At 38.6% G+C, this 24,664-nt stretch overlaps 1 protein-coding gene across 3 annotated transcripts in view; it reads left to right on the top strand.

Moving 5' to 3' along the window:
• The window catches only part of tbx5a (T-box transcription factor 5a), a 25,405-nt gene extending 1,702 nt beyond the window's left edge, over window positions 1-23,703 (top strand). Inside the window, exons 1-9 of one of the 3 annotated variants that reach the window (XM_085279660.1) lie at window positions 3,464-3,910; window positions 4,606-4,776; window positions 5,568-5,662; window positions 7,024-7,143; window positions 8,068-8,215; window positions 13,801-13,953; window positions 16,748-16,839; window positions 18,262-18,494; window positions 20,099-23,703. In XM_085279660.1, coding sequence (XP_085135786.1) covers window positions 4,633-4,776; window positions 5,568-5,662; window positions 7,024-7,143; window positions 8,068-8,215; window positions 13,801-13,953; window positions 16,748-16,839; window positions 18,262-18,494; window positions 20,099-20,691 — 1,578 coding nt within the window. In that variant the 5' untranslated portion in view covers window positions 3,464-3,910; window positions 4,606-4,632 and the 3' untranslated portion in view covers window positions 20,692-23,703. Of the gene's footprint in view, window positions 1-3,463; window positions 3,911-4,602; window positions 4,777-5,567; window positions 5,663-7,023; window positions 7,144-8,067; window positions 8,216-13,800; window positions 13,954-16,747; window positions 16,840-18,261; window positions 18,495-20,098 lie in introns of those variants that run through there. The other 2 variants (XM_085279659.1, XM_085279661.1) reach the window with 2 other exon arrangements.
• The last annotated feature ends 961 nt before the right edge of the window (window positions 23,704-24,664 follow it).

Below are 24,664 nucleotides of genomic sequence, written 5' to 3'. Positions count from 1 at the left end.
GACCGAGCTTCGAAGTGTTTTTACGTTTCATAAATAGCCTAAAACATAAGAACGTAAGATTATAGCTTTTTTTCTCTTTCACACAGGCTTTAAAATTTGGGTTTCATCTACCTGCAGCTCCTGTATCAGTACCTATCGTTTCAAGTGCTCATTAAAAAGTAAATAAACAACCAAAAAACGTTTCACTTTGCAGAATGATATGCACAACCTCACACTGCTGGGTTGTATTCCCATTGCTGACATTTTAATTCTAAGACTGTTTTAATGGATTTTTGTTAGACTGCATTTCAGTTACTTGTATTTGTCAGCATCAGCGCGCAGACTTCTCTGTGGACGAGGCCAATAAAATATATATATATATATATATATTTTTTTTTTTCACTCTCACACGTGGCTTGTAAACTCGTGGAGTATCCCTGAATAAATTTCCGTCTTTATCATTTATCAGTTATGCAGTAACGCTGCCTGATAGTCATGTCTGCACTGACAACAGCGTCCGTGTCATTTAAAAGTGCTGTCCGGTCTTCTGCAAACTCTTCGTTTCGCCTGCTCGCTGTTTGTGTGCACACCTGCTGTGTTAAAAGTTACCTGCACCCACTCGACCAAGCAAAAAATTCAACTTCGAGGCGAAAAAATGTGTGGCAGCTTCCCAAAATGTTTTGTTTATTTTACATTTCTTTGCCGGGTTGTTTTGTCTTTAAAATGTAAACAAATAAACAGCTTCACGAAATCTGCAAAAACTTCACAGAAATACATTTGAAAACTGGAAAATTATGATTACAAAGTTTAGACGATTCGTTTTTTCTCCGCGGGAAAATGTTGTTACACAAAGGCTATGGCATAAGACTACATCCCAAAAATATGTGTATATTATTTTATCATATGGCAAAGACGAACCAAATTTAGCACTTTTTTCAGTCAAAAAAATGGGGGTAAGTGAGCACATAGGCCCACCTTCGCTTTTATCAGGAACAAATTCAAATTAATTATGTTTATGGCTTTTTCAAAGGCCTCTGTGAGCACTGCTAAAGTAGTGCAAATATCGCCGAGTCGCTACGGAACAAACACATAGCTCGAGTGGTGTCCGTGTGCAACACTGACTGGTGAGGAAAGTCACCCTGGGGGTGACTACGTAATGAGATAACAGCCTAAAATGCAAATGAGACATTTAAGTGGGCACACTGCAAAAAATGATGCGTTTGGAAAGTTGCAGATTACTGCTCCCGTGTTTCTTCAGAACTAAATTTTGTCCTTAATGGTCGAGTTAAATCGTTATTCTTTTCTTCTTCTTCTTCTTCTTCTTCTTCTTTGGTCTTATTTCAGGAGGAACATGAGAATAGAGGGATTTCATCTGCAAAATTCACGCTTAAAAGTTACTAGTTTGGCACTGTAAGTTTGTTGTGTACTTGCAAAGCCATTATAAAGTCAGATAGATACGCATTAGGGTGATGTACAGTATTATGTATACATGGTGCAATACAATTTGATGTAATATAGGGGGAAAATGCTGTTTTTTTTACCATCTAATCCCTCTGTGGTGTGCGGGGTAAACCTGTGTGAAGCCAAAGGCCTAGACTTCCTCATGTTCGCCCCCCAACATGCACACACACACACACACACAGAGGGAGAGAGAGAAAGAGAGATAACTATATCCCAAATGTATTTATTTTTTTCCTCGGTTCTATGAACCCAGCTTGGTTCCTTGTTCTTCTTGAATAATTAACTGAATAGTAAAATAATGGTTTAAAGTAGGGGAGACCGGGGATAGTTGTAACATTTTTGACATTTCTGTCTGTAAATTGGAGCTCTTTTAAGGTAGTGGATTCAAAATGTAATGCAAAGTATTTACATGTCTCGGCTATTAAATAGTGCAGCTATTTTCTCTGCAGCACAATTACCCATTGCATGGTATGGTCTCAAACACGAAGAGTGAAATGTTACAATTAACCCCATAGTCTGGGTTAGTTGTAACATATCCTGGGGTAAAATGTAACACAATGAAATAAGGGTACTAACAAAACATTAACATGTAATCTTTGTTTATTCAACACATGAATGCACTTACATCCATTTATGTAGCTCTGTGTATGTGTGACAGAATGCAGAAATCTAGCTTTTGAACATATTCCAACCCCCCAAAAAAGACAAATTATGGAATTTTCTGCAACTGAATATTTCATTAATTTTGATTGGTCTTCCTTGAGTTTGGCCTCATTGGCTCAGTGGGCATTATAACCTACAACTCTTGCACCAATTTTGAACATAACAATGAAGCTGAAAAAATGTAGTTGTTCACCAGCATCGCAATTCCATTACTTTTTATCATGGCTTACCTTGGTGTGGTTTGCAAAGTGCTTCAGAAAGATGAGGAAATCTGTTTCTTGCATCCATCCTGACTTATTTCCACTACCAGTACTTCCTACTGGTCCATCTCTGACACAGAGGTCTGCATAATGTATGTGTGGGAACACAAACAGTGGAGGAATTGTGTTGCCAATGGCATTAACCACATATACAAAAGCGACCAGTGAACCTCTCTCTGCTGATGTCGTTGCCCCAACTTGTTTAATATAAGTTAAAGTAATAGTGTGGTAAGTTGTAACATCTGCATTATTGTTACAACTAACCCAGACTGTTGCTGTTACAACTGACCCAGACTCCTATAGCCATGAACTAGCTAACATTACAGCCAACGGCTAAAACATTAGCACTAAAGACCTACACAGAATATATCCCCATAGACATACAAATAACACAATTTAATTTTGATGAGTTTAACTGAAAAGCAAATAATGCTATTAGAAACTGAAATAAAGTAGAAAAACTTACTTTTTGGCATACAAATTACTTTTTTTCGTGTCAAATTGTCTGTGTTTGACAAAATGTGCTGATTTTTCACATGTGATAGCAGAACTGAATTGGGCATGCACAGGATGAGTCACATCATTTGAAACTTAGCCCTGATTGGAGAAATTGGAAGTGTTACAACTGACCCACGTTACAACTATCCCCGGTCTCCCCTACCCAGAGACAAAATTCGGTCGGTAAATTGATATTGTTAATTGCCCAGACATCAGTGCAAGCACAGACAAAACATAGCTTATGGTCCTTTTATTAGTCAGTTGTAATAATAAAGAAGGGCAACCTGTTGGCCTATGCCTACTAATGCATGCATGACTGAGCGTCACGCTTGATGAACTTGATTCTATTGTGTGTAGATCTACGGAGAAGAGACTGGTGCTTAACGGCGCACGAATATGTCAATATCAAATGAATTAGAGGCTGGAGACTGGGATCAAGAAGAGGTTTGGAGTGGATAAATAAGAAGAACTGGGGTGTGTACCAGTAAGGAATTATTGCCGCGGACATAAACCAATGCTCTTCCTGCAAAGGCAACACCTCCCCACCTCCCCATCCTCCTCCCTCATAGCCCCACACCGGCACTTCTACGTAGCGGACTCAGTTTCCGCTTCGCACGGTTGGTCAGCGACTCGCAGCGGAGAGTTGGAGAGGGAGCTCCTGAAAAACCAGAGGCTGGGAGAGAGAGGAGGGACGGAGGAGGTGACAGACCTGCTCCGCTGGGAATAGGCTACAGCTTACTGCTAAGTGCCATCGGCAGAGTAGGCTCACAAAACGCACCTCCGCTGTAAAATGCAACAATAAGGCACAGAGCAGCGCCGTGTAGCTGTCAGCGAGCTCCGCGAGGATCTGCGTGGTTTTGACTCCGCTGTGTAGGAACTAACTGAGGGGAGAAACAGTGGGGATTCATGGGGAGTTTGTGCAGCTTCTTCGAGAAAAACGCCTGGATTATCTGATTTTTGATTGATTTCTTATTTTTTGGACGTTTCAAGGCGACACTGCGTTTCTCTGCTGGGCCAGCTGCAGCCTGCGACCTGTTTTTGGTTTTTAGGTAAGCTGATGCTGATCTGAACCGACTGCGTGTACCCACCGTGACTGCATTTCATAACTCGCCCACATCGTAGTAAATGCTACTCCACGTTGCAGGAATCGCAGCTGTCTGCTGAAGTGACACCGTCTGAGTGTAAATGATTTTTTTTTCTTTAGGAGGCACCTCTGCGATTTATTTTTGCTTCGATCGCCGCCTCGCAGGGCAATACAGCTCATGTGTTTAGTTCTGGGAGCATGCAGGGGAAAAAAGGCGAGGGCCTGCTTCAGTGTGTCACAATAAAAGTCCTAATAGTTTAGTAATGTTGTGAATATTGAAGTTATTCTCCTAAGAATAACATATGCAGAATAAAATGACCTGTATTTGTGAAAAACACATTGCACTAAGCAATTATTAAGAGTATTAAAATGCTTTGGGTTTAAACGTTTAGCTCATGCCATTAACATGAAGGCTTTCTATCATGTGTGTTATATTTACATATGTTATGCTTTCATTTCTGAGCTATCAAAAAAGTATTTTCACTTGACAAAATAGTAACAGCAAGAACAATAAATGTGATTACACAGTGCAAATGAAGCTTATTTGTGTGTCTCTAAATTCATATTAACACAATGTCCTGAAAGTCTGTCTTCAGTTATCCGGTTAGTTAAGAAGGTCGGGCTGCACACACTGACATCTCTGTTTCCGTCTCCCAGCAGCGACGTGTAGTTTTCGGAGCTCCGGTCATGGCGGACCAAGAGGAGACTTTTGTCCTCCAAAACTCTCCAGGTGGCTCGGATTCGAGAGAATTACAGAGCGATAATAAATCAGAGAAACAGAACGGGACCTCAAGCAAATCCCCGTCATCACAGACAACTTACATCCAGCAGGTCAGTGCCGGCTTGCAGGCCTCACACTCACTGCTTCAGGCTGGAAGCTGCGGATTTAGGGGTCACTTTCACTCATTTGCAGGAAAAAAATAGCCTAGGCGTTTTTGTCAGAAGCAGGCAGATACCCTGTTGTTCTTGGCGTTAAAAATATAAAATATAAATCATGACTTAAAAACAAATATCCGCACAGTGAATGGAGTATTTCTGCTAATTTTAGTTCTTTCGGCGTATATATTTACGCTGTTTGGAGATAGAAATGTGATTGGATCTGATATTTAGTCCACTAGTGATTTTTTTTTTAATTTGTGAAATGAAACAACTTCAGCAAAGTCTCAGCAAATTTTTAGTTTCTGTTAAGCTTCATAGCGTAACTGTGTGTGTTATAGTTTATAGTCATATAGGGGATACAGATCAATTCTGTGTGGGTTTATGTTCATTGCACATTAGCTTTGACTATTATAAAATCGTGTTTGCTGCTTCAGTTCTCACGGCAAAGGCTGAACAAGTTAAAGGCTACGGTATTATGGCTGGTTTAAACTGTTAATTCATAAGCTTATTATCCTCTGCATTATTTACAGCTTAGCCCTCAGCGTACAACTCGGTTGTCCAAAGTATTTGCATTTTATTTTTTAAAGTGTTTTAATCAAACACTAAATATTAGACCTACAGTTTTGATTTTTTACAACCTCTGAACTCAGAAGGCCTTAAATGCATGCAGACTAGTGCATGACACCTCTATCTATAATGCAACTTTAGAAAAACCATACACACTAGAATGTTTTACTTTGAAGGGAATGGAGGGAATAAAGGTCTACCTGCACGAAAGGGAACTATGGACGAAGTTTCACGAGGTGGGGACGGAGATGATCATCACCAAAGCGGGACGGTAGGAGCATCTAAAACATTTTCATTATTATTATTATCGCGATTAGAAAGATTTCAGTAGAACTAATGGGTTCATTGACTGCGTGTCTGCTTGTTGATGAGGCTTTTAGTTATCTTGGCCGATTTTCGAGCTTAAATATAAACTATAAACCAGACTGGAATTTTCTTGCGTGGGGATCTGGAACCGTACAGAACCACAGAGAAAACACAAGAGCATCTGGCGGACGCTTTAGTGTTCTGCAGCACTACCGATCCATATTTTAGTCTGGGTGGCCTTGTTGGGAAATGCGATACAGCGAGAGAGCCAACGTGCAAAACGTGCCCCCTTGTGTAAAATGTTACCGATTGTTTCTTTGCGTTGAAATAAAGACATTAAAGAGCATAAGGGCTGCCTTTTGCGCCGTTTTCTCTGTATCCGCTGCAGGTGTGTGTGTGTGTGTGTGTGTGTGTGTGTGTGTGTGTGTGTGTGTGTGTGTGTGTGTGTAACTGCGTGCAGACACTTCTTGTGATCCAACACGTGTGCAACAGCATGTTGTGCAGGGACCGCGTGAGTGAATGTGTCCTGCTGTCAGCTCCACGGTCGCCCTCAGACTGTATCCAGTCAAAACAGCTCATGTCGCCTGCGTGTGAACTTTTATATGCGCCCATGACTTTTTATGTCAAATAGCTTCGGAGCACCGCTTGCACAGGCTCCTACAAATGAGGAATATTTACAGTTGAATATTGCTGCATTTCGATGTGCTCTCCAGCGCGGGCAGAAGGCAGTTGTTTTCTTACAGCTGCAAAAAGTCTCCATTATATTCCCGTCAATCATTTCACTCCTGTTTTTGGCAAGAGATGATATTACACAGCATCCATCCTCGTCCGTTAGCCCTTCCCTTTCACTCGTGGGAGAGCTTAGTGTTTCTCTCCGTGTATGTGTGTGTTTTCTGCAATATGACAGCTACCAAATATCCAAAAGATTTACTAGAGGGATGTTGGTCTGGAACATATTGAAAAAAAATTTTTATAATGGCTCTTCTCAGATCCAACGCCCTGCCTTGAAAGTAAGATTTTCCTCTCCAAACACCAAAGACGGATATTTATATGTTTTAAATCCTCCCACTTAACCTTTCTCTATGCTTCAAAATATTATTTACTTTTGGTTTGCTTATTAAAGAGTGAATGGCACAGGCTTTATTACGAAAGCATTTGATTTCATATATACATACATATATATATATATGTGTGTGTGTGTGTGTGTGTGTGTGTGTGTGTGTGTGTGTGTGTGTGTGTGTGTGTGTGTGTGTGTGTTAATAGGTGTGAGTAGTCATGTACTTGTTTTTTTCTCGCGTGTCCACAACACTTTATTTTCCTGTACAGGAGAATGTTTCCCAGCTTCAAAGTGAAGGTCACAGGATTAAACCCTAAAACGAAATACATTCTACTTATGGACGTTGTTCCAGCTGACGACCATCGATACAAATTCGCCGATAATAAATGGTACGTAAAAACATAACACAGCAACGCTTCTCTAAAAGGATTTGCCTTGCCAACATATACTTTTACGCACCGATGAAAATCCGGGTCATTGTTTTTTTTGTGTGTTTTTTTAGTTTTTGATTTAGTTTTTTTTTTTTGGGGGGGGGGGGGGGGGGGATCTCAGCTAGTCTCTCGCTTTCTCGCTCTCTCTGGAGTTATTTGCAGCGGGGAGCGTTATATTGTCGTGATGGACGGGAATCGGAAGTGAATATATTATTTCCGGGAGAATTATTAACTGTGTTTTTTCTAATATTTGCCAAGAAATGAAGTCAGCAGGCAGAAATGTTTCTGTCAGTGCTGAGTTTTCTGCGCTGAAAGCAACGAGATAAACTTTTCCTTGCACTGCATCAAAGATTTTTTTCACACGGCTGTTTGTCTAGAGTCGTTCTCCAAGCGGGTCTTTCTTCTTTGTGTCAGAGCCTTTAATATTGCTAGCTACATGCCAATGATGCCACTGAAGACGCATTAAGCACGGCCTAAAACTAATTCTCCCCTCGTTCCACATATGTTGCAAAACAGTGCCTTTAACGTCTAACGTGACTAGAAGCAATCAATATCCGACAATGGCACGATACAGAAGGCTTCCTTATGTACTGAAGTTTAAAGTTAATAAAGCAAAGTTTTGAAAAAGACGTAATCACCCATAGTTTAGAACTTTAAGTGCAGAAAGTCCCATATTGCGCCATTTTGTGCGTAATAATTAGAAACAGTGCCCCACTAATTTAAGTTTTCCGTTTATAATAAAAATTTAATTTATTATTACATTTTATCCACAGTCATTATCTTCTGCTTCTTTCGACTTGTTAGGACCGACTCAGTTGCGGCTAGCATGTGAGTGTTAGTCCAGCAAGTTTCAAAGCGTGTGACTGTGTTGCTGTGTATCAGGTCTGTGACTGGGAAGGCAGAGCCTGCCATGCCCGGGAGACTCTACGTTCACCCGGACTCTCCCGCCACGGGGGCTCATTGGATGAGGCAGCTCGTCTCCTTCCAGAAGCTGAAATTGACCAACAACCACCTGGACCCGTTCGGACACGTAGGTGCCTGCCTGTCATCAATACTATTTAACCACATGATTGCTAACCTGGTGTTGCACTGACCCAAATCCCGAGAATCCGTTAAGGCCCGACGTGTTACATGATGGCACTAAATGCGTATCTGCAGGTCTCTGCATCGCCATTTATATAAAAATCCCTAACATATTATTATTATTATTATTATTATTATTATTATTGTTGTTGTTGTTGTTGTTGTTGTTGTTGTTGTTGTTGTTGTTGTTGCTACTCGCAGCTAATTAAAAGTACGTTTTATTGTTTTCTTGAGGTTAAATATTTTACACACATTTTAAATTGATTAAAGATAATGCTCCTGCCTGGTCATATTTTTTAAAGAGAGGCAACCAGTTTATTGATTTATTTATTTGCTTAAAACTTTGCATTTGATCTGTTAAATGTGCATTAAAACTTAAACATAATCTTTCAGTCATTCTTTCACTGCACCTGTGGAGCCCAAACTTTATTAAGTTGCTTCTGTAAAGATGTGTTTTAGTGAAAGTAAATCGTTTGATAAATTCCATCTAACCATCCATCCATCGCTTTGGTGGAGGGTATACGTTTTATTATATAGATACGTTTATATTTTTTATGTTTTGTCCTTTTTTTCCATTTTTTGTTAAATGTAACTTGCAGTGTTAAAATGAATACGAAAATAGTAAGTAATGAAATGCATTCTGATGTTGAAAACGTCACAAAATTAATTTTAAATAGTGAAATAGTTGTGGTGTTCAATTAGATGCAAATACTTCTACCACTACTATACTACTGCTATAATAATAACAACAACAACAAAAACAATAATAATAATAATAATAATAATAATAATAATAATAATAATAATAATAATAGCAATAATAATAATAGTAAGCCTGATATACTTTAAACACAAAAAAAGAAATATAGAGGAAATTTTGTGCCATATGAAGGTTTTTTCTACTTTACTTTTCCAAAGTGGAATCTCCTGAGATTACAAAAAAGTTTGGTGATATTCTGTTTTTACTATTGAACATAATGATGTAAAGGTAATGTTTTGAAGAGTCTCTGTGATCTTTAGATAAATATTCCAGATTGAGACAAATATTTCTTTCTTATCGTGCCATCATCTTATTCTTTAATATGTAATATGTTTGCTATGAAGGTGTTAGTAACATACCTTTTGTAGCACAGTGTTATTATAGCACCCCCTAGGTGCATTAGCCATGGACCTCCTGGAATTCAGCTTGCATGAGTAGAAGAGATCAACTGGGAACTTTTTTAGGAAAAAGGAAAAGGGCAATTGCACCACCACCCACCATCTCCTTCACCCTTCTCAGCAGTAAGAGGCTGTATGGTACCTATTTCCTAGCTTTAACTCCTCATTATTCTAAACTCCCTATCTGGCCTCAGGCTTTTGTGATTCCTGTCTTACCCAAAGCAGAAAGTACAAACATCACTTACTTCATCAACAAATGGGCCCTTTGGCAGCAGGTTTTCATGAAGAAAGGTATCTCGATGGGTACATTTAGGCCTAATTAGATGTCTTTTTGTAGAAACTTTCTTACTAACAGGCTTAGCCATTAAAGGAAAATACAATTATAAATTTGGCAAAGGTTACCTCAACAGCTGGTTTGCTTTCATGAGAAAACATTCCTTAACGCAAGCTGTGTTTGTTTGGTTTTGCTTTTAGAGACGTATTACTCCACAATGCTCGATAGTCCACAAAAAACACGATCTCATTGCATATGACCAATTATTATTATGACCACACACCAATTATTATACTATATATTATTGTTGCCATTATACTATATTCTTATGTATACTTCTGCATCCACCTAAGGTGTTGGTTTCAGTGTGGTAATGAATCAAAGTGAAGCTGGTTTCAGCTTTCAAAGTTACCCACGGAAAAATTAATATGAATTCTAGCACACACAAGCTACTATCTGTCCACATGGCACCTAAAGGAACTGCTCCCTTGCCAAAGCACAGCCGGTGAGATGAAACTGAGTCTCAGTCGGAATGTGAGCAGCACTGTGAATTTTGGGTTAAAGTAAAGTTTGATTGGTTGCAGTGGTTCCTGGCTCGGCCTCTTTCGTGCTGGGAGAGAGCTCCATGGGATTCATAAATGAAGCACTGGTGGCTGTCCAGAAATATACTCCATCAGCTTGTTGGTCCAGCTGGTTGAAATAACTTGTAGATGATTTATAATTACTAGCAGTGAGACATGAGACTAAAACATATTGCTGATGCCGATTAAACCAATACAGGACTGGCCTGAGGTTTTCTTCTAGAAATGTCTGTAAAACATACACGTCAGGGGGCCGGGCAGGACTGAGCTCAGCTTAGGAATTAATCTCAGAGGATGTGGTGCCTTTGTCTTAATGCAAGGTTAATTGTTCTGTTTTTGGTTTGTGACAGTTTTATAACCCATTGAACTGTATTGCATAACCGTGGAGTGTAACCCTCACTCTTAAAACAAATTTGTTATAACAAACATTTTAGTGCGAATCATGAAAGAAGGTAGTTTAAGGAGCTTTGGAAATGTTATGAGAAAATCTTGTAGATATGCTATTTTATTAAGTTTTGTGTAGAAATATAGTGAAGAATAGTGGTTTGGAGTGGGCAGAAGGATATTTGCAAGGAACAGGATTTTTAAATTATACACAGTATGTATAGGTTACACACACATAAGTCATTTTTCTGATATTTTACATATTCGTCGTATGAAAGTGTTGAGGCTGAGGTCTGTTTCACTAAGCAGTTTATTTCAATGGTAATGTGTTTTAGTTGTACCGAAGCTAGGTAATGCATTTTAAAGAAGTGTGTATCTTAAAAGAGATCTATTTAAAGATACAATTATTAATCATAATGTTCTAATTTTGTGAAGTAACTAAGTATATATACTCACTGACTTTAGTTATATTACAGGGTAACAGTTTTGGCTAGCTATTTGGTTTTTAGTTTCCATGAGATTCTACTTACATAAATATCTTCTTTAAAAAAAAAGTTATACATTAAACTGCCCCAAAATGTAAAAATTCTGTATTCTTATTAGTTAAAGGTTAAACTTTGCCATCTGCAACATTATAATTTTTGTATATAGCATATTTAGTAACAAGTGCTATTTTGTTGTAAGTAATTTTATTTGTGATTCAAGTATCTTAAATTTAATCCCTCTGTACTTTGGCTTTAACAAAGTGTATTTGCTTTGTTGCTTGTTATTCATATCTGTCGATACATATCAAAACCTCCACAACAGCACTAGTTTGGTCACAAAATTACAGAATTAAGTGGTGTTTTTTCTGTATCTGAATTCCTGAATAGTTTGTTTTTGTTTCTGTTTCTGTTTCATACCAATCTGTAGTTTTTGCTCTGATGTCTGTCTCAACTCCCAGAATATTTCTCAGTGTTATTTGTCTTACCCATCAGTTTGCTGCTGCACTCGTCTCCCAGTCTTCCCACACATGTTTTGTGCATGAGGGTGGAGTGTGAGGATCACACTGTTTATATTTGAATGGCAGTGTGTGATGAGCAATAGATGGTGGTGTACAAAGACTGCTAATCCTGAAGCTTGGGGAAACTCTCTGATGTGGAGGAACTTGAAAGTAAAAGGGCAGCAGCCCGGGACCCAAAGTGATCCTTCACTATCATTACATGCGATCATCCAGAAGCTAGGGGGGGTTGAGGCAGAGATACAGGGAACCAGGCAGGGCAGTGACTGGGCCACGGAGTTGAGGTGTATGCTGAGTCCCCAGTGGGTGGTCTACAGCTACCCCCTCCTCATTACCACATCCCATCCTAATAGCACAAATACTGGACTTTAGGAACCCACGGTTAGTGGGCCATGCTATTTTCCATGGTGAAATGTGCATTTAGACATCTATGCAACTTCTAATATGTCTTCATGACAGACATTTTTAGCCTCTTAAACCATACAGGGTGCTGTATGACATGTTTGCATCAGTGGACTAGTTGTTGTGGTTTGTTCCAATCTTGGACATATATGCAAACTAAGAAATAAGCAGGCAATGAATGCATGAGAAAATCTGCCATTTACCCTGCTTTTTCTTTGCACAGTTTACATAGTTTCGAGTCGTGTTTTGAAGCCTCATTAATGATTCTAAATATTAAGACATAGGGACTGCTGCTTAACAGACACGTGAAAGAAGTTTTTTTGTTTGCTTATTTTTTGTTTTTCAAATACACCATGACAAAACTGCAATACTGCAAAAATCCACAAAAACAAAAAGCTGCGCCTGCTTATGTAACTGAAGTGATCCACTAAACAAATCCTGACTGATGTTTTCTGTCACTTACTTCCATTAAATAGTTTGCATCTACAAGGTGCATGGCAGGCAGCTGAAAAACACTTTCTCCTGCCCATTACAAAAACCTATTCCAGCATGAAATGAGATCAAGTTCAACTGGGAATTAATAATGGATGACTATTGTATTATCTATGTAGGTCTCTATGGTTCATTCGCCTCTGAGAAAAGACTCTGGGTTATGTCTGTGTAATACTGCAGGATGCCCCCATAGGTACTGGAGGTCAGGGCAATCCCCCGGCTCTTCTCATGCTAGCACTGAGACGCAGGTTCAAAAACACTCTTTCAGATAAAGTATAGAGGGAATGGGTATGGCACCGAATGCAGGGATAAGTCAATTAAAAAGCAATTGCCGTCGTTTTTATTAGAAGAATTTAATGGGAATTAAAATAAAATAAATAAATAATATTTCTTCAAGATTGATGGCATTGACTAACAAAAGACAGGTTCATTCTATTCACTGTAGTTCTCATAGGCTGGTTTAGTAAGGTAACAGAATATAAAGGAAGAGGGCATGCATATGTCTATCTCCTGCATTTATCTGTGTGACTGTCATGAGAAGTGCTGTATAAATAACACGGTAAATCACTGTCACTGCACTAATAATTACAGTGAGAGACAATTTATATTTTAAAGGGTTTAATTAGAACATTTTAAATCTTTATTCTATTTAAAACACGAGGAATGTTTAAATGACTGTGCTGTAAAAAAAAAAAACAAGAAGAAGAAGAATGCAAATTGGTCGACTTTATTTTAAATATCTATAAAAAGGTAAAAATAAAACTTTCATTACAATTTGTTGTTCAATGAAAGTGTTTTAGCCAAACAAGTGTTTTTCAGAAACTATAGCTCAGCTTAGACGTTTTGAGAGGAAAAGTGGATTCCATTACAAAGTAGACAGAATTCGTAAAATTACAGGGACAAAAATTTTTTATTGAGAAGTATAAGCAGACCAGTGCGTTGGTGAAAGTACTGAAATAGACCTTTTGCAAAATAGACTGTAATCTTATCATGTCAGCATGTTGCTCATGCGTAAAAATGGCTAATGTCTTACTAACATTTATTATTTTTATTATTTTTATTATAACAAATATATGGTAAAGTGTTTTCTTACAAAAGGAGATTTTTAATCTTTAAAAAAAAGCGCACTCAAAAAAAACCCCACATTTGAGGACTGGTAGAATGTATCTCATTTTGTTTAATTTTATTTTTAGAAATGACGCCAAATATATGTGTGTAACGCCACTTTCTCTTTATTGCAGATCATCCTCAATTCGATGCACAAGTATCAACCAAGGATTCACATCGTGAAAGCGGATGAAAATAATGGCTTTGGTTCCAAAAACACGGCCTTCTGCACTCACGTCTTTCCGGAAACATCTTTCATTGCGGTGACATCCTATCAGAACCATAAGGTAAAACCTTGGGGTATTTTTGGATATTTTTATTCATTTATTGTCGCGAAAGGGGCAGCTTTAGGTTTACGTATTTTATGGGGTGGTTAAAATTACACAGTGTTTCAAACGGAGGTAAATATAAAGAGGGAAAAAATCAGTTGTGCAAACAGAACCATGCAGTCTGTTGCACTCTCAAAAATGCCCCCGGTGCAAATGCAGGATTGCGCAAAGGTCGATTTCACATTGAAGTTATTTTTTAAAATGTGTTTATAATTTTTGCACAAATTATTTTTTAATAATAATTTTTTTGTCAATTTTTTATGCAGCTCTTGGTCTTCTGTTGGATTAAAGGAGAGGGGAAATAATAGCTCTTTGAGAGTTTAAAGTTTTTCACTAAAAATCGTTGATATTAAACTCAGCTGCTCGCAGGAAAACTTCAGATTCCTGACTAGAACACGTTTCACAGACCCAAGTCCGTGGCATGATTTTATTATTAAGGCTTTTGTTGGAGATAAATAACTACCTACTTTGAAACAGTTCTAGTAATTATTTTTTAAATTCATTTGTTGGTGTTTGATTTTCAGTCTATTTCAGTGTAGATGAGACTATCACTGCATGCTTTATTTCGAAGCTCTCCTTACGCATTGCTCGTATATAGACGCGCAAAAAACAGATCTCAGTCTAAAAACTTTGAAGATTTAATTACATATACCCGCACAAGGGAAACCAGATTTTACATATGCTATTCAAATGTTTGCCTTTTTCCATTTATTTTCTAAGCTTCTCTTTCTCGGTTAACGACGGAGCTTTAATTAACATTATTGAGTTATAAATTAAGTTTCTTACCGTGTTTAATTGGAAACAGAAAACCTTGGAATCACCCTTGTTTTTCACGTATCTGGAATCTGGAAACTTATAACATCAGATTAGAGTTAAAGATGTGATTTCTTGAGCCGCACAGCCTCGTATTTTCTTTTTGTTTTTTTGTTTTTTTAAGTCGCCATTGCGTGTTCAGACTTGTGAAAGTAGCAGGAATAAAATTCAATATTTACACTGTCCACATTTCTGGGCGAGGGGAAAAAAATCTTGGGAATACAAATATCTGCAAACAGCATCTGTTTAACATCCTTTAACCATGCAGGCCTATATGTTTTTAGTTTGGGGAATATGGGAGAAAGGGGCGAAAGCTCATAATGTCCCCGCAGCCAATCCAGGTCTCCGGGCTTCTGGGAACAGGAAGCACAAATGACCAACATTCTGTAGAAACCATTCATTATTTTTGAGCCTGTTACTAGGGGCTGAGATCGTAACTGCGGGCTAATTATTAGGGCTTTCCAGACCTGCAGGAAAGAAAGGGGCATTTCGGGTTTCGAGGCTCTTTTTTTTCTTGCCACATTTGTCTAATCAAACAGTTTTAAGCCTGCCAAAAGGAGTGGGCTACGAGCTGCAGGCATCTGTCCAATTCACCTGTTAGACTCTCAGCTAATGAAATGGTCAAAGTCTTTGGTTTCAGCTCTTTCCTGTCGTAGCTGTAATTAAAGCATTTTCTCCAGAAACTGAGGTTTCTGGAGTGGTATGTTTTCTTAAGATTTTTGTGAAACTGGGAAGATGAATTAAGACCAGCTCATATTTTTGTTCTTTTCTTTTAAAAAAAAAAAAAATCTTACTTGAACTACTTCACTTCATTTTGCATCTGGAAATGTGTTTATGTCAGCCTCAGTTATTTTAATGAGAACTGTTTGGACACAGCCTAGTCAAACTACAGCCTTTGAATTTCGACTCTCAAATTATTTTTTCCTTTTTTCCTCCTATCTGCTAATTCTAGTCAGAACAAAATCTTTTGTAAAATATTTAATTTTCTCTCTGTAAACTCAGCTGAGAATAAGATTGTTGGACTGGATAATTATTGGTCTAGGTGTATTTTTGGAAGACATGCAGGGGGATAAAAAGGGCGAAATAGACTCTGAATTTTTAATGCCAAACTTTTAAAATGATGAGACAGTGTATAAATGATCTGACAGACAGCTCGTATTAACAAGAAGCTAGCGAAGTGTCACATGAGAGATTTTACAAAGTTTGCTGAAAGTGTCAGCCAGCGTGCACACAAACTTCCAGTCTTGTCAAAAAGCTGGAAGCACACGAGAGCTGCCAGCTAATTACCTGCCAGAAACCACTGCTCACGAGAGGGATATCCCGGGACTGGGTTAAACCACTCTGGGATTAACTTATTGTTTATGGGTGGCTCTGAAAGTAATTTCTGCTTCTATTTGTTTGGTATTGATAGAGACGTTTTTTACCAAAACATTAAGTCATAGAATAAGTCTTATGATTTGTATCTGTCATGCACGAGCCAGCTATCTCCTAAGCTAGACATCATCTAATGTAACATCATAAATTAAGCAATGAAAGATGATTTATATAGACATGTTTTTATTGAACTATTGCACTCAGGAACTCAGCTCAGAAAGTATCTCAGGTTTCTGGAAATATGATCTGTTATTTCACTCTTGGGTAACTTGTGAACACTTACATGCATCCAAAAAAAACCCTGTAAAGCCCCGGTTTTCTCCAAAAATACATGTTTAATATTGTCATCATAAAGCCCCTGAGTTGAAGAGGACTTGTCTTGTCTGACAGTCTGGCACACGGCGAAATGCTGCTTTTAAATAGCTGCTATTTCAATGCATGTGTGGGTTGGCTGTAATTGGGTGCTTTTAAACGCAGCTGACAATGAAATGACATAAGCAGCACAACAATTGACTCTTACTGCAACAGTGTATGTTACTGACACTTCGTGTGTTTGCTCTTACAGATAACCCAGCTGAAGATCGAGAACAACCCATTTGCAAAAGGATTCCGTGGTAGCGATGACATGGAATTACACCGGATGTCCAGAATGCAAAGGTAAATGTGGGAAAAAAAACAATCAAAATACACGTTATTCTTGCTTGCTTTTCTTTTTCTTTTCTTTTTTTTTTTTTCATAGATCCTGCTTCTGATATATGGAAATACTGACCCATACTAAATGTTGTGAAATGAGTAGATAAATGTTACCTCAATTAGGCAGGGATTACTGACATCCTGGTCACACTGTCACTTAACGAGCCCCACTTTAATCCCTCAATCACCCAAATGCAAACCAGTCGTATGTGTTATTTTCAGTGAGTGTTATTTTCAATGATGTAAGTGTAGTTCTTGATAGTCAGCCAGTTTTCATGCTGAAGACTTTTATGGCTGATCTGGCAGAACCTCTGAAACACAAATGTAACATCTCTCTTCCATAGAGCTCTTTCTACCAGGATGTTCCAACTCCTTATGTGGACTGTGCTGTGTGTGTGTGTGTGCAGTGTATATATGTGTGTGTTGGTGGTGTGTGTGTGGGGGGGGGGCACGCATTTGTGCTGAACTGGTGGTGTCTCTTGGTCAGGCAGCCAAGGCACTACACGACCACATTGATCTCTCCCCTCCCTCGCTCTATTATTCAGTCCAGATGAGGAATGGAGTATGAGTCCGTACTGCGTGGAAAACACTTTTTCAAAGGAGAAAATCTGGTTTTGAAAAAAAACAACCCCCTTTGGGCAACCAGTTCAGACTCTATGTGAATTCAAATGAGGAGGGAAAAAAAATCCCAAATCAGACCAAACAGGAAAGGTTGTTTGGCATTTCCATAAGGTGTTAGAAGAATGCATCCACTCTAAAACCTTTACTCTGATGCACAGAATAATGATCAAGTACCTCACAATCCGTGTTGCAGTAAAAAAAGAAGTAGCTTTATAAAAAACCGCATGCCTGATTGTACTAGACGCACGTTAAATTTCTTTAAGTAGGTGCGTTCCACGAGCTAATGAAACGTTTCAAGTGAAATGCATTTCAGCTATCAAAACTTGTAAATCTATAGAAGCTGGTGAGAGTCCAAACCACACTATCAATCTTTCATGCCTTTGTCCAATCCTGCAGAGGACAGTAAGCAATGCACGTCTGCTCTTGGTTACAATATCAAGGGGAGAGCTTATTGCAAAACCAGGTCAGGTTTTCAACTGAATCCACCCCTGATATCAAAGAACTAGAAGTAGCAAAATGATCTATTGATGGATCCTGAGGATTTATAGGGGCAAAATATTTTGGACTGAATATCCCCCCCACCCCCCAGACGTTTTTCTCTGTGTCCTAAGTGGAAGTAAATCACTGATGGTGATCCTCGTTGGTTGTCTTTGACAAATGATCTTATGATGAAATGCGGAAGATTAAAATAGTTCTGCTTTGTTGACAGCAAATTATAGTTGAAGATAATAACTAACAACTGTGATCGTTTGTGTGTGCACGTAGTACCAAGGAGTATCCAGTAGTGCCTCGCAGTACAGTGCGGCAGAGAGTGGGCTCCAGCCAGAGTCCATTTAGCGGGGAGGTCCAAGGCCTGGCCACACCAAACAGCCTGAGCTCCCAGTACTCCCAGTGTGAAAATGGTGTCACAAGCAGTTCACAGGACATGCTGCCCCAGTCGGGTTCCTACCCCCTGCCTCATGAGCATGGCCAAGAGTACCACTGTATCAAGAGGAAAGGTAGGTGAATCTTTTATTTATAATATTTTTTTTAAATAAATGTTTATTCTTGAACACATCATGTGTGTACATGAAGATTTGTAAACTAAAACAAATGACGTGAGATGTGTTACGTTAAACAAAGAGTAATTTAAAATATAGTGTCTGCTATTTAATATTGCTATATGTCATGTACAACCCCAGTTCTAGAAAATCTGGAATGCCATGCAAATAAACACAAAATGCTTTTATTGGAAAGTCTAATAAAGCTACATTTTCTTCACAGTAGAACATAGGAAACATGTCAGATGTTTAAACTGAGACATTTCAACATTTCATGGAAAAATACAAGCTCATTATGAATTTGATGGCAGAAACATCTCTCTAAAAAGTTGGGATGGGACAACAAAAGGCTGGAAATGGAAGTGTTACAAAAAAGAAACAGCTGGAAAGGAAAATGAGGAAAATTTTACATAAGATCCTAATTAGGCTAATTGCCAGAGGTCAGTAACATGAGTGGAGATTAAAAAAATAAAAGAGCATCCAAGAGAGGCAGAGAAGCCACATCAGCAACAAAATGCATGTACAAATTAGGAGCAATTTCAGAATAGTGTTCCTGAATGTAAGGCTACAAAGACTTTAAAAGTCTCATCATCTACAGCCCTACTGAATCAAAAGATCCGTAGAATCTGAAGAAATCTCTGTGTGCAAGCAACAAGGCAGAAGATCAATTGGATGCCTGTGATCTCCGGGCCATCAGGCAGCACTGCATTAAAACAGGCGTGATTCAGTCATGGAAAAAATTGCACTTCTAGAAATCATTTTCTGTGAAAAGAGTTCATTGCACCATCCAGAGTTAAAGGTCTATCATGGAAAGAAGTACCCATATGTGAACATGATCCAGAAGCATTGCTGTCTTCTCTGAGCCAAGGTTCATTTAAAATGGACCCAGGCAAAATGGAAAAGTGTTCTGTGGGCAGCTGAATCCAAATTTGAAATTCTTTTTGGAAAACATGGACGTCAAATACTGTGAATGAAGGTGGAGAGTGGCTGTAGAGGCAAAGCCTAGGTGTTAAGCACGGTACAAATCTCAGAAGCCTTCATCTATCATCGTATGGACATGCATCACTGCCTATAATTGGCAGCTTGCACATCTGGAATGGCACCATCAGTACTGAAAGGTAGATACAGGTTTTACAGCAATTATGCTCCAATATATTTAGCACAACAATGCTAAACCCGAACTGCATCTATTGCAACAGTATGGCTTCATAGAACAAGAGTCCGGCTGCTCAACCGGGCTTGTTCAGCAGCTGATCTCCTGAATTCCCTCATATGTACAGACTGTCGTTAAAGAAGAGGGGATGCTACACAGTGGTAAACATAGCCCTGTCCCAACTTTTGTGAAACATGTTGCTGCCATCAAATTCAAAATGAGCTTTTCTTAATAGTTTTCTTAATGTGGCACATGTTCTCAATTAATCATTTGATATGTTTTCTGTGTTCTACTGTAAATTAAATACCAGTTTATGAGATCTGCAAATCATTGCATTCTGTTTGATAACAGTTTGTATTTTCCATCTCCTGAATAACACAATTGCTCACCTTTCTAATTCCACCTGCAGTGGATGATGACTGTCACTCAGGAGATCACAGCTACAAGAAAGCATATCTGGAGAGCTCATCGAGTGAGGAGGACCATTACTACCGCCCTGTTGGCTACGCTCAGAGCCTCAGTCTCTCCGGTGGGCCTTACCGCAGCGAGTCTAGCCAGCGGCAGGCCTGTATGTATGCCAGTGCCTCGCAAAGCGCTGAGCCTGTTCCCAGTTTGGAAGACATCAGCTGCAACACTTGGGCCAGTGTATCACCCTATGGTAGCTGTTCTGTCACCACCATGCAGCCCATGGATCGACTGCCCTACCAACACTTCTCCGCTCACTTCACCTCAGGGTCTCTGGTGTCCAGACTAGGTGGGGTGGGAGGCCACGCCTCTCCACAGCTGGGTGATGGCCACCACGCTGCAATGTACCAGAGCTCTATGACCCATCAGACTCTGGGCCGCCAATGCAGTCCCGGGGCTGGGATCCAATCACCAGCAGCCAGTCTGCAGGGAAATGAGTACCTGTATACACATGGCATACCACGTACACTATCACCACACCAGTACCACTCTGTACATAGTGTAAGCATCATGCCAGAGTGGAGTGAGAACAGCTAAAGAAGTTGTTTCTCTCCCCCCCCCCCCCACTCTATAAATACGGTACAAAAAAAAAACACAACAAAGGACCAAAACAAGGCAGTGTGTAGATGAATTTATATTTATATTTTTTTAAAAGGTCTTGCTGTTCATCCTAAAGAGACCAGTGTTGGTTCACAGTGGATGTGCATAGTAGGATGGTGCTGACTAGAAGAGAAGGCATCTTATCACTTACCTTGTTGTGACAGCATGTGCACTTATAAACAAACAAACAAACAAAGAGGAGCTGGACAAAAGCAGAAGCAAAGACTGCTCAAGAGCAGAGCACGCAGACACAAAAGCGAAGGTCAGAAATGCTTCAGAAGCATGTGGTCCGCAGGTCGACTGCGAACTCGTGTGGCGGTGCTTTTTCTTGGATGTCCGGATTTTTAGTCAGACCATTAAATGTGTTTGCAACCACAAGTACAAAGCTCTTTTTGGACTATATAACAAATTTGTGTAAAAAAACAAAACAAAAAAAGGACACTTGTCTTCTGTTATATTAGCCCAAGTTCTCATTTTTAAAATAGTTTTTGTAGTTAACAAGTTACATTGTAAAATTGTTATAACTTAAACCATGAATAAGCAAGTGTGAGCCTTTGTTGTAGCTCTTGCTTACTCTTAAATCTGTCAAAAGGGTTGTTTTTTTGTTTTTTTGTTTTTGTGTTTTTTGCTTTGTTTTGCTTTGTTTTTTCGTTTTCGCATATTTACATGCACTTCAAAAACCTTATATTAATTTAATGATGTGAAACGTGACAGAATAATTGTTCATTCGTGCCCAGACGTTTCAGGCAGAAACTGCCCTCACCACATGCAACGGTGTTACAACCAAGCAGCAGTACTGGAAAAACTGATACTGACCATGTTGAGAAGCAGAACCGCAGAACTTACTCTGGTAATGATTGTGATTGACCTTGGTAGCTAATTAAATCAAGATTTAATCAGGAACTTGTATAATTTCATTGCAATGTGCACAGCACTCCAGTGTTGAGAATTCAGGAAAAGCCCTAAAAAATCTTTACACCCACATTGCCCACAGGCGTGTACTCACTACTATAAACTCCACTCGCAAAAGACAATGAAAATGTATCAACATATCATCCTCTTTTTCCCACGTGGCATGATCGAAAAACTAGCAAAAACAGAACAATGATAAGAAATCCAAAATTCTGTGTCAGCATCCACTAATAAATATACATTTTTGTTAATGATAAATGTAGGTTACATAATATAATTAAAAGAATTTGACCCCGAGTAATCACATGGCCAAAACACAACCCTACAGTATCATTTTTCATTCATGCTGTGTGTTTGTGGCCTTTTTTGTGGAGTTCTTCTTGCCTCAGCCTCATTAATGCATCGTTGAATGTGTTAAATGTTTGATTACAGCTATTTAACAGTTGGAGATCGAGATGTAGTTAGCTCTACAATACGCAAACTCACAACTTCAGACAAAAACAGCATTCTTTCTCCACCAAATGTATTATTACAACAGCAATATTATGACTGATGCAATTAAAGTGTTCTTCTGGACCTACACACTATTATAACTACATTATTACAACTTTCAGGAAAATCATTATGAGTTATAATCCCTGTTGCAGAGGGCTAACATTCTGCCATCAGTAAAGAATGTCCAAAATGTCTTTCCAGTGCTCCGGACACACAATATTATAGTGGAACTCACTCCACTGAATGTGTTTGTATGTTCTCTATATGTTAAATCATACTATTTTTTATTTACATTGTCAAGAAATCAAAAAATGTAAACATTTTCTCCACTCAAGTGTTTGATATTTTACCCATTTGTTACCTGACAGTCAAGAATGGCTCATTCCACAGCACTTTGTTATGCTGCCAAACCCATGCCACAGTCTACGTACTCATGGAGGAAGAGCTCATTATTTATTTGGACTGTGGAGCCTATACTTGGCGTAAGCTACACTACAAAAAATAAGGTTCTTGGTTGATGGTGAACTGTTGTGCCTCACTCACATCCATCACAATCATCTGAATATGTTGAAACTTACTGTAGTAAGCACTACAACATCAGATAATTTGACAAAGCTTTTTGTAACTGCAACACCATCAAATCTTTTTTTTTTTTTTTTGGGGGGGGGTCAAATTTTGATTGTGTGTTTTAATGCACAGTCAACACCATTATCTGGTAAGCGCTTAACGTGTGACAAGGAGACAGGTAAAGTAGCAGTTAGACATCAAATGGAATGTAAATCTGAGAATGCAGATAAAATATACTTGATTTCATTATGAAGCAAATGTCAGTTCCATCATAAAAATGACCGTGGGTTAGCGGCCTGTTTCACATGTGGACAAAGGCTAATTTTTAAGTGCTTGTAGTCGATAGAATGTTATTTGTCAATAGTATTTATTTAACAACTATGGAAATCAGCTTGCTCCTGCATGTATCAAAGATAGATGGTTCAATTTCTTTTTATAGCCGGCTTTTTATGATTGTATAGGATTTTCTAATCATGCTTCTATAGAAAACAGGAGATTACTATACAGCTGTCAAAAAGTATCAAAACAAGAATGGAAAACATGAAAATGTGGATATCTTTGTAAATAAACATGTACATAACAGAATACCTGCAATAAATTAAAAAAAAAAAAAAAAAGAAACTTGCTGGATTGTTTTTAAATTTTTTGGTTGCATTTTGTTTCAGGTGTGGATTTAGGGGCCACCGTATGGATTCACTGGCCACTTTATTCGGTACAGTTTGCTAGTATTGGGTTATACAGCTTTTCTGCCTTCATGGCACAGATTAAACAAGGTGCCAGAAACATTCCTCTGGGATTTTGGTCCAGATTGACTTGATAGCATCACACAGTTGCTGTGGATAGATGCCTGTTCCACCACATCCTAAAGGTGCTCTATTGGATAGAGATCTGATGAGTGTGGAGGTCATTTGAGTACAGTCAACTCACTGCCATGTTCAAGAACCCAGTTTGAGAGGATTTGAGCTTTGTGACATGGCACCATATCCTACGGGAAGCAGTTATGTGGGTAGATTAGATGTTTAAATGATGCTCTGTTCGTATTAAGGGGATGGCCTTTTTGTGTAAGATTTTGCATGGTCTTTCCTGTGCCTCCTGACTGAGTATGTAATGTAGTTTAAGCATTTAAGATTCATAGAATCAAATGCTGTACGAGTGTTTGGTTAAACGTGACTTGAGCACTTTGCTTGGTAAGTATGACTAGGAAAGCACTTTATAAATGTCAGTCCATTTTCATAAATTTTGGTATATAAACTATCCAATCAAATGGTATTTTGTTGTTAGTTTTTTAGGGATTTGCTCTTTCACTTACCGGTTATGTTTAATGTAAGTCAAAGTGTAGGTTTCCTCTATGTACATTTTCTGCAGTTTCCATGTATAGTGATTTTATTGTGGTTGACTTCTGGCTGGTGACAAAAATGTGCAAAGAGTCACATACCTATCCATGTAAATGTCCAAAGAGAAGGGTATATTAACATATGCTTTATTGGTCTAAGAAGTACATACATGGCTTACCTATTCTGTCTGCCTTTAAAATAAATGAAACAGAAATCCCAAACAAAGAATGGGGGAAGAAACTGCATGTCCTGGTGAGATTACTATCAAACAAGCAGATTGGTTGATTTACCTGACAAAGACAGAACAGTTCTTTTATTTCAAATTTGCAAAGCATTTCCAAAATTATATCATTAGCAGGAAACACTTGTTATCACTGAGTCCTCAAGAAAGGTAATTTCTTTTGCAAATTTCATCATAAAGTATTGAACTTTTATTAACCTGACAGAGAAAAGTCAAAGGGTCATCCCAGCTGATTGCATCACATCCTGAGGGGAACATGAATGCCTGAAGCAAATGGCATGGCAAATAATTCTGATAAAACAGAAATGTGAACTTCTTAGTGATAGTAAAGATAAAGTCACCCATCAACATAAAACATTGC

The sequence above is a fragment of the Mchenga conophoros genome, linkage group LG7 (assembly GCF_057382185.1).
Source record: "Mchenga conophoros isolate Kocher_MC1m ecotype Shallow Benthic linkage group LG7, M_conophoros_male_GT1.1, whole genome shotgun sequence".
NCBI classification, from domain to species: Eukaryota; Metazoa; Chordata; class Actinopteri; order Cichliformes; family Cichlidae; genus Mchenga; species Mchenga conophoros.
The sequence above is the reverse complement of the archived record's forward strand: the minus strand, read 5'-3'. Positions and strand labels throughout refer to the sequence as shown.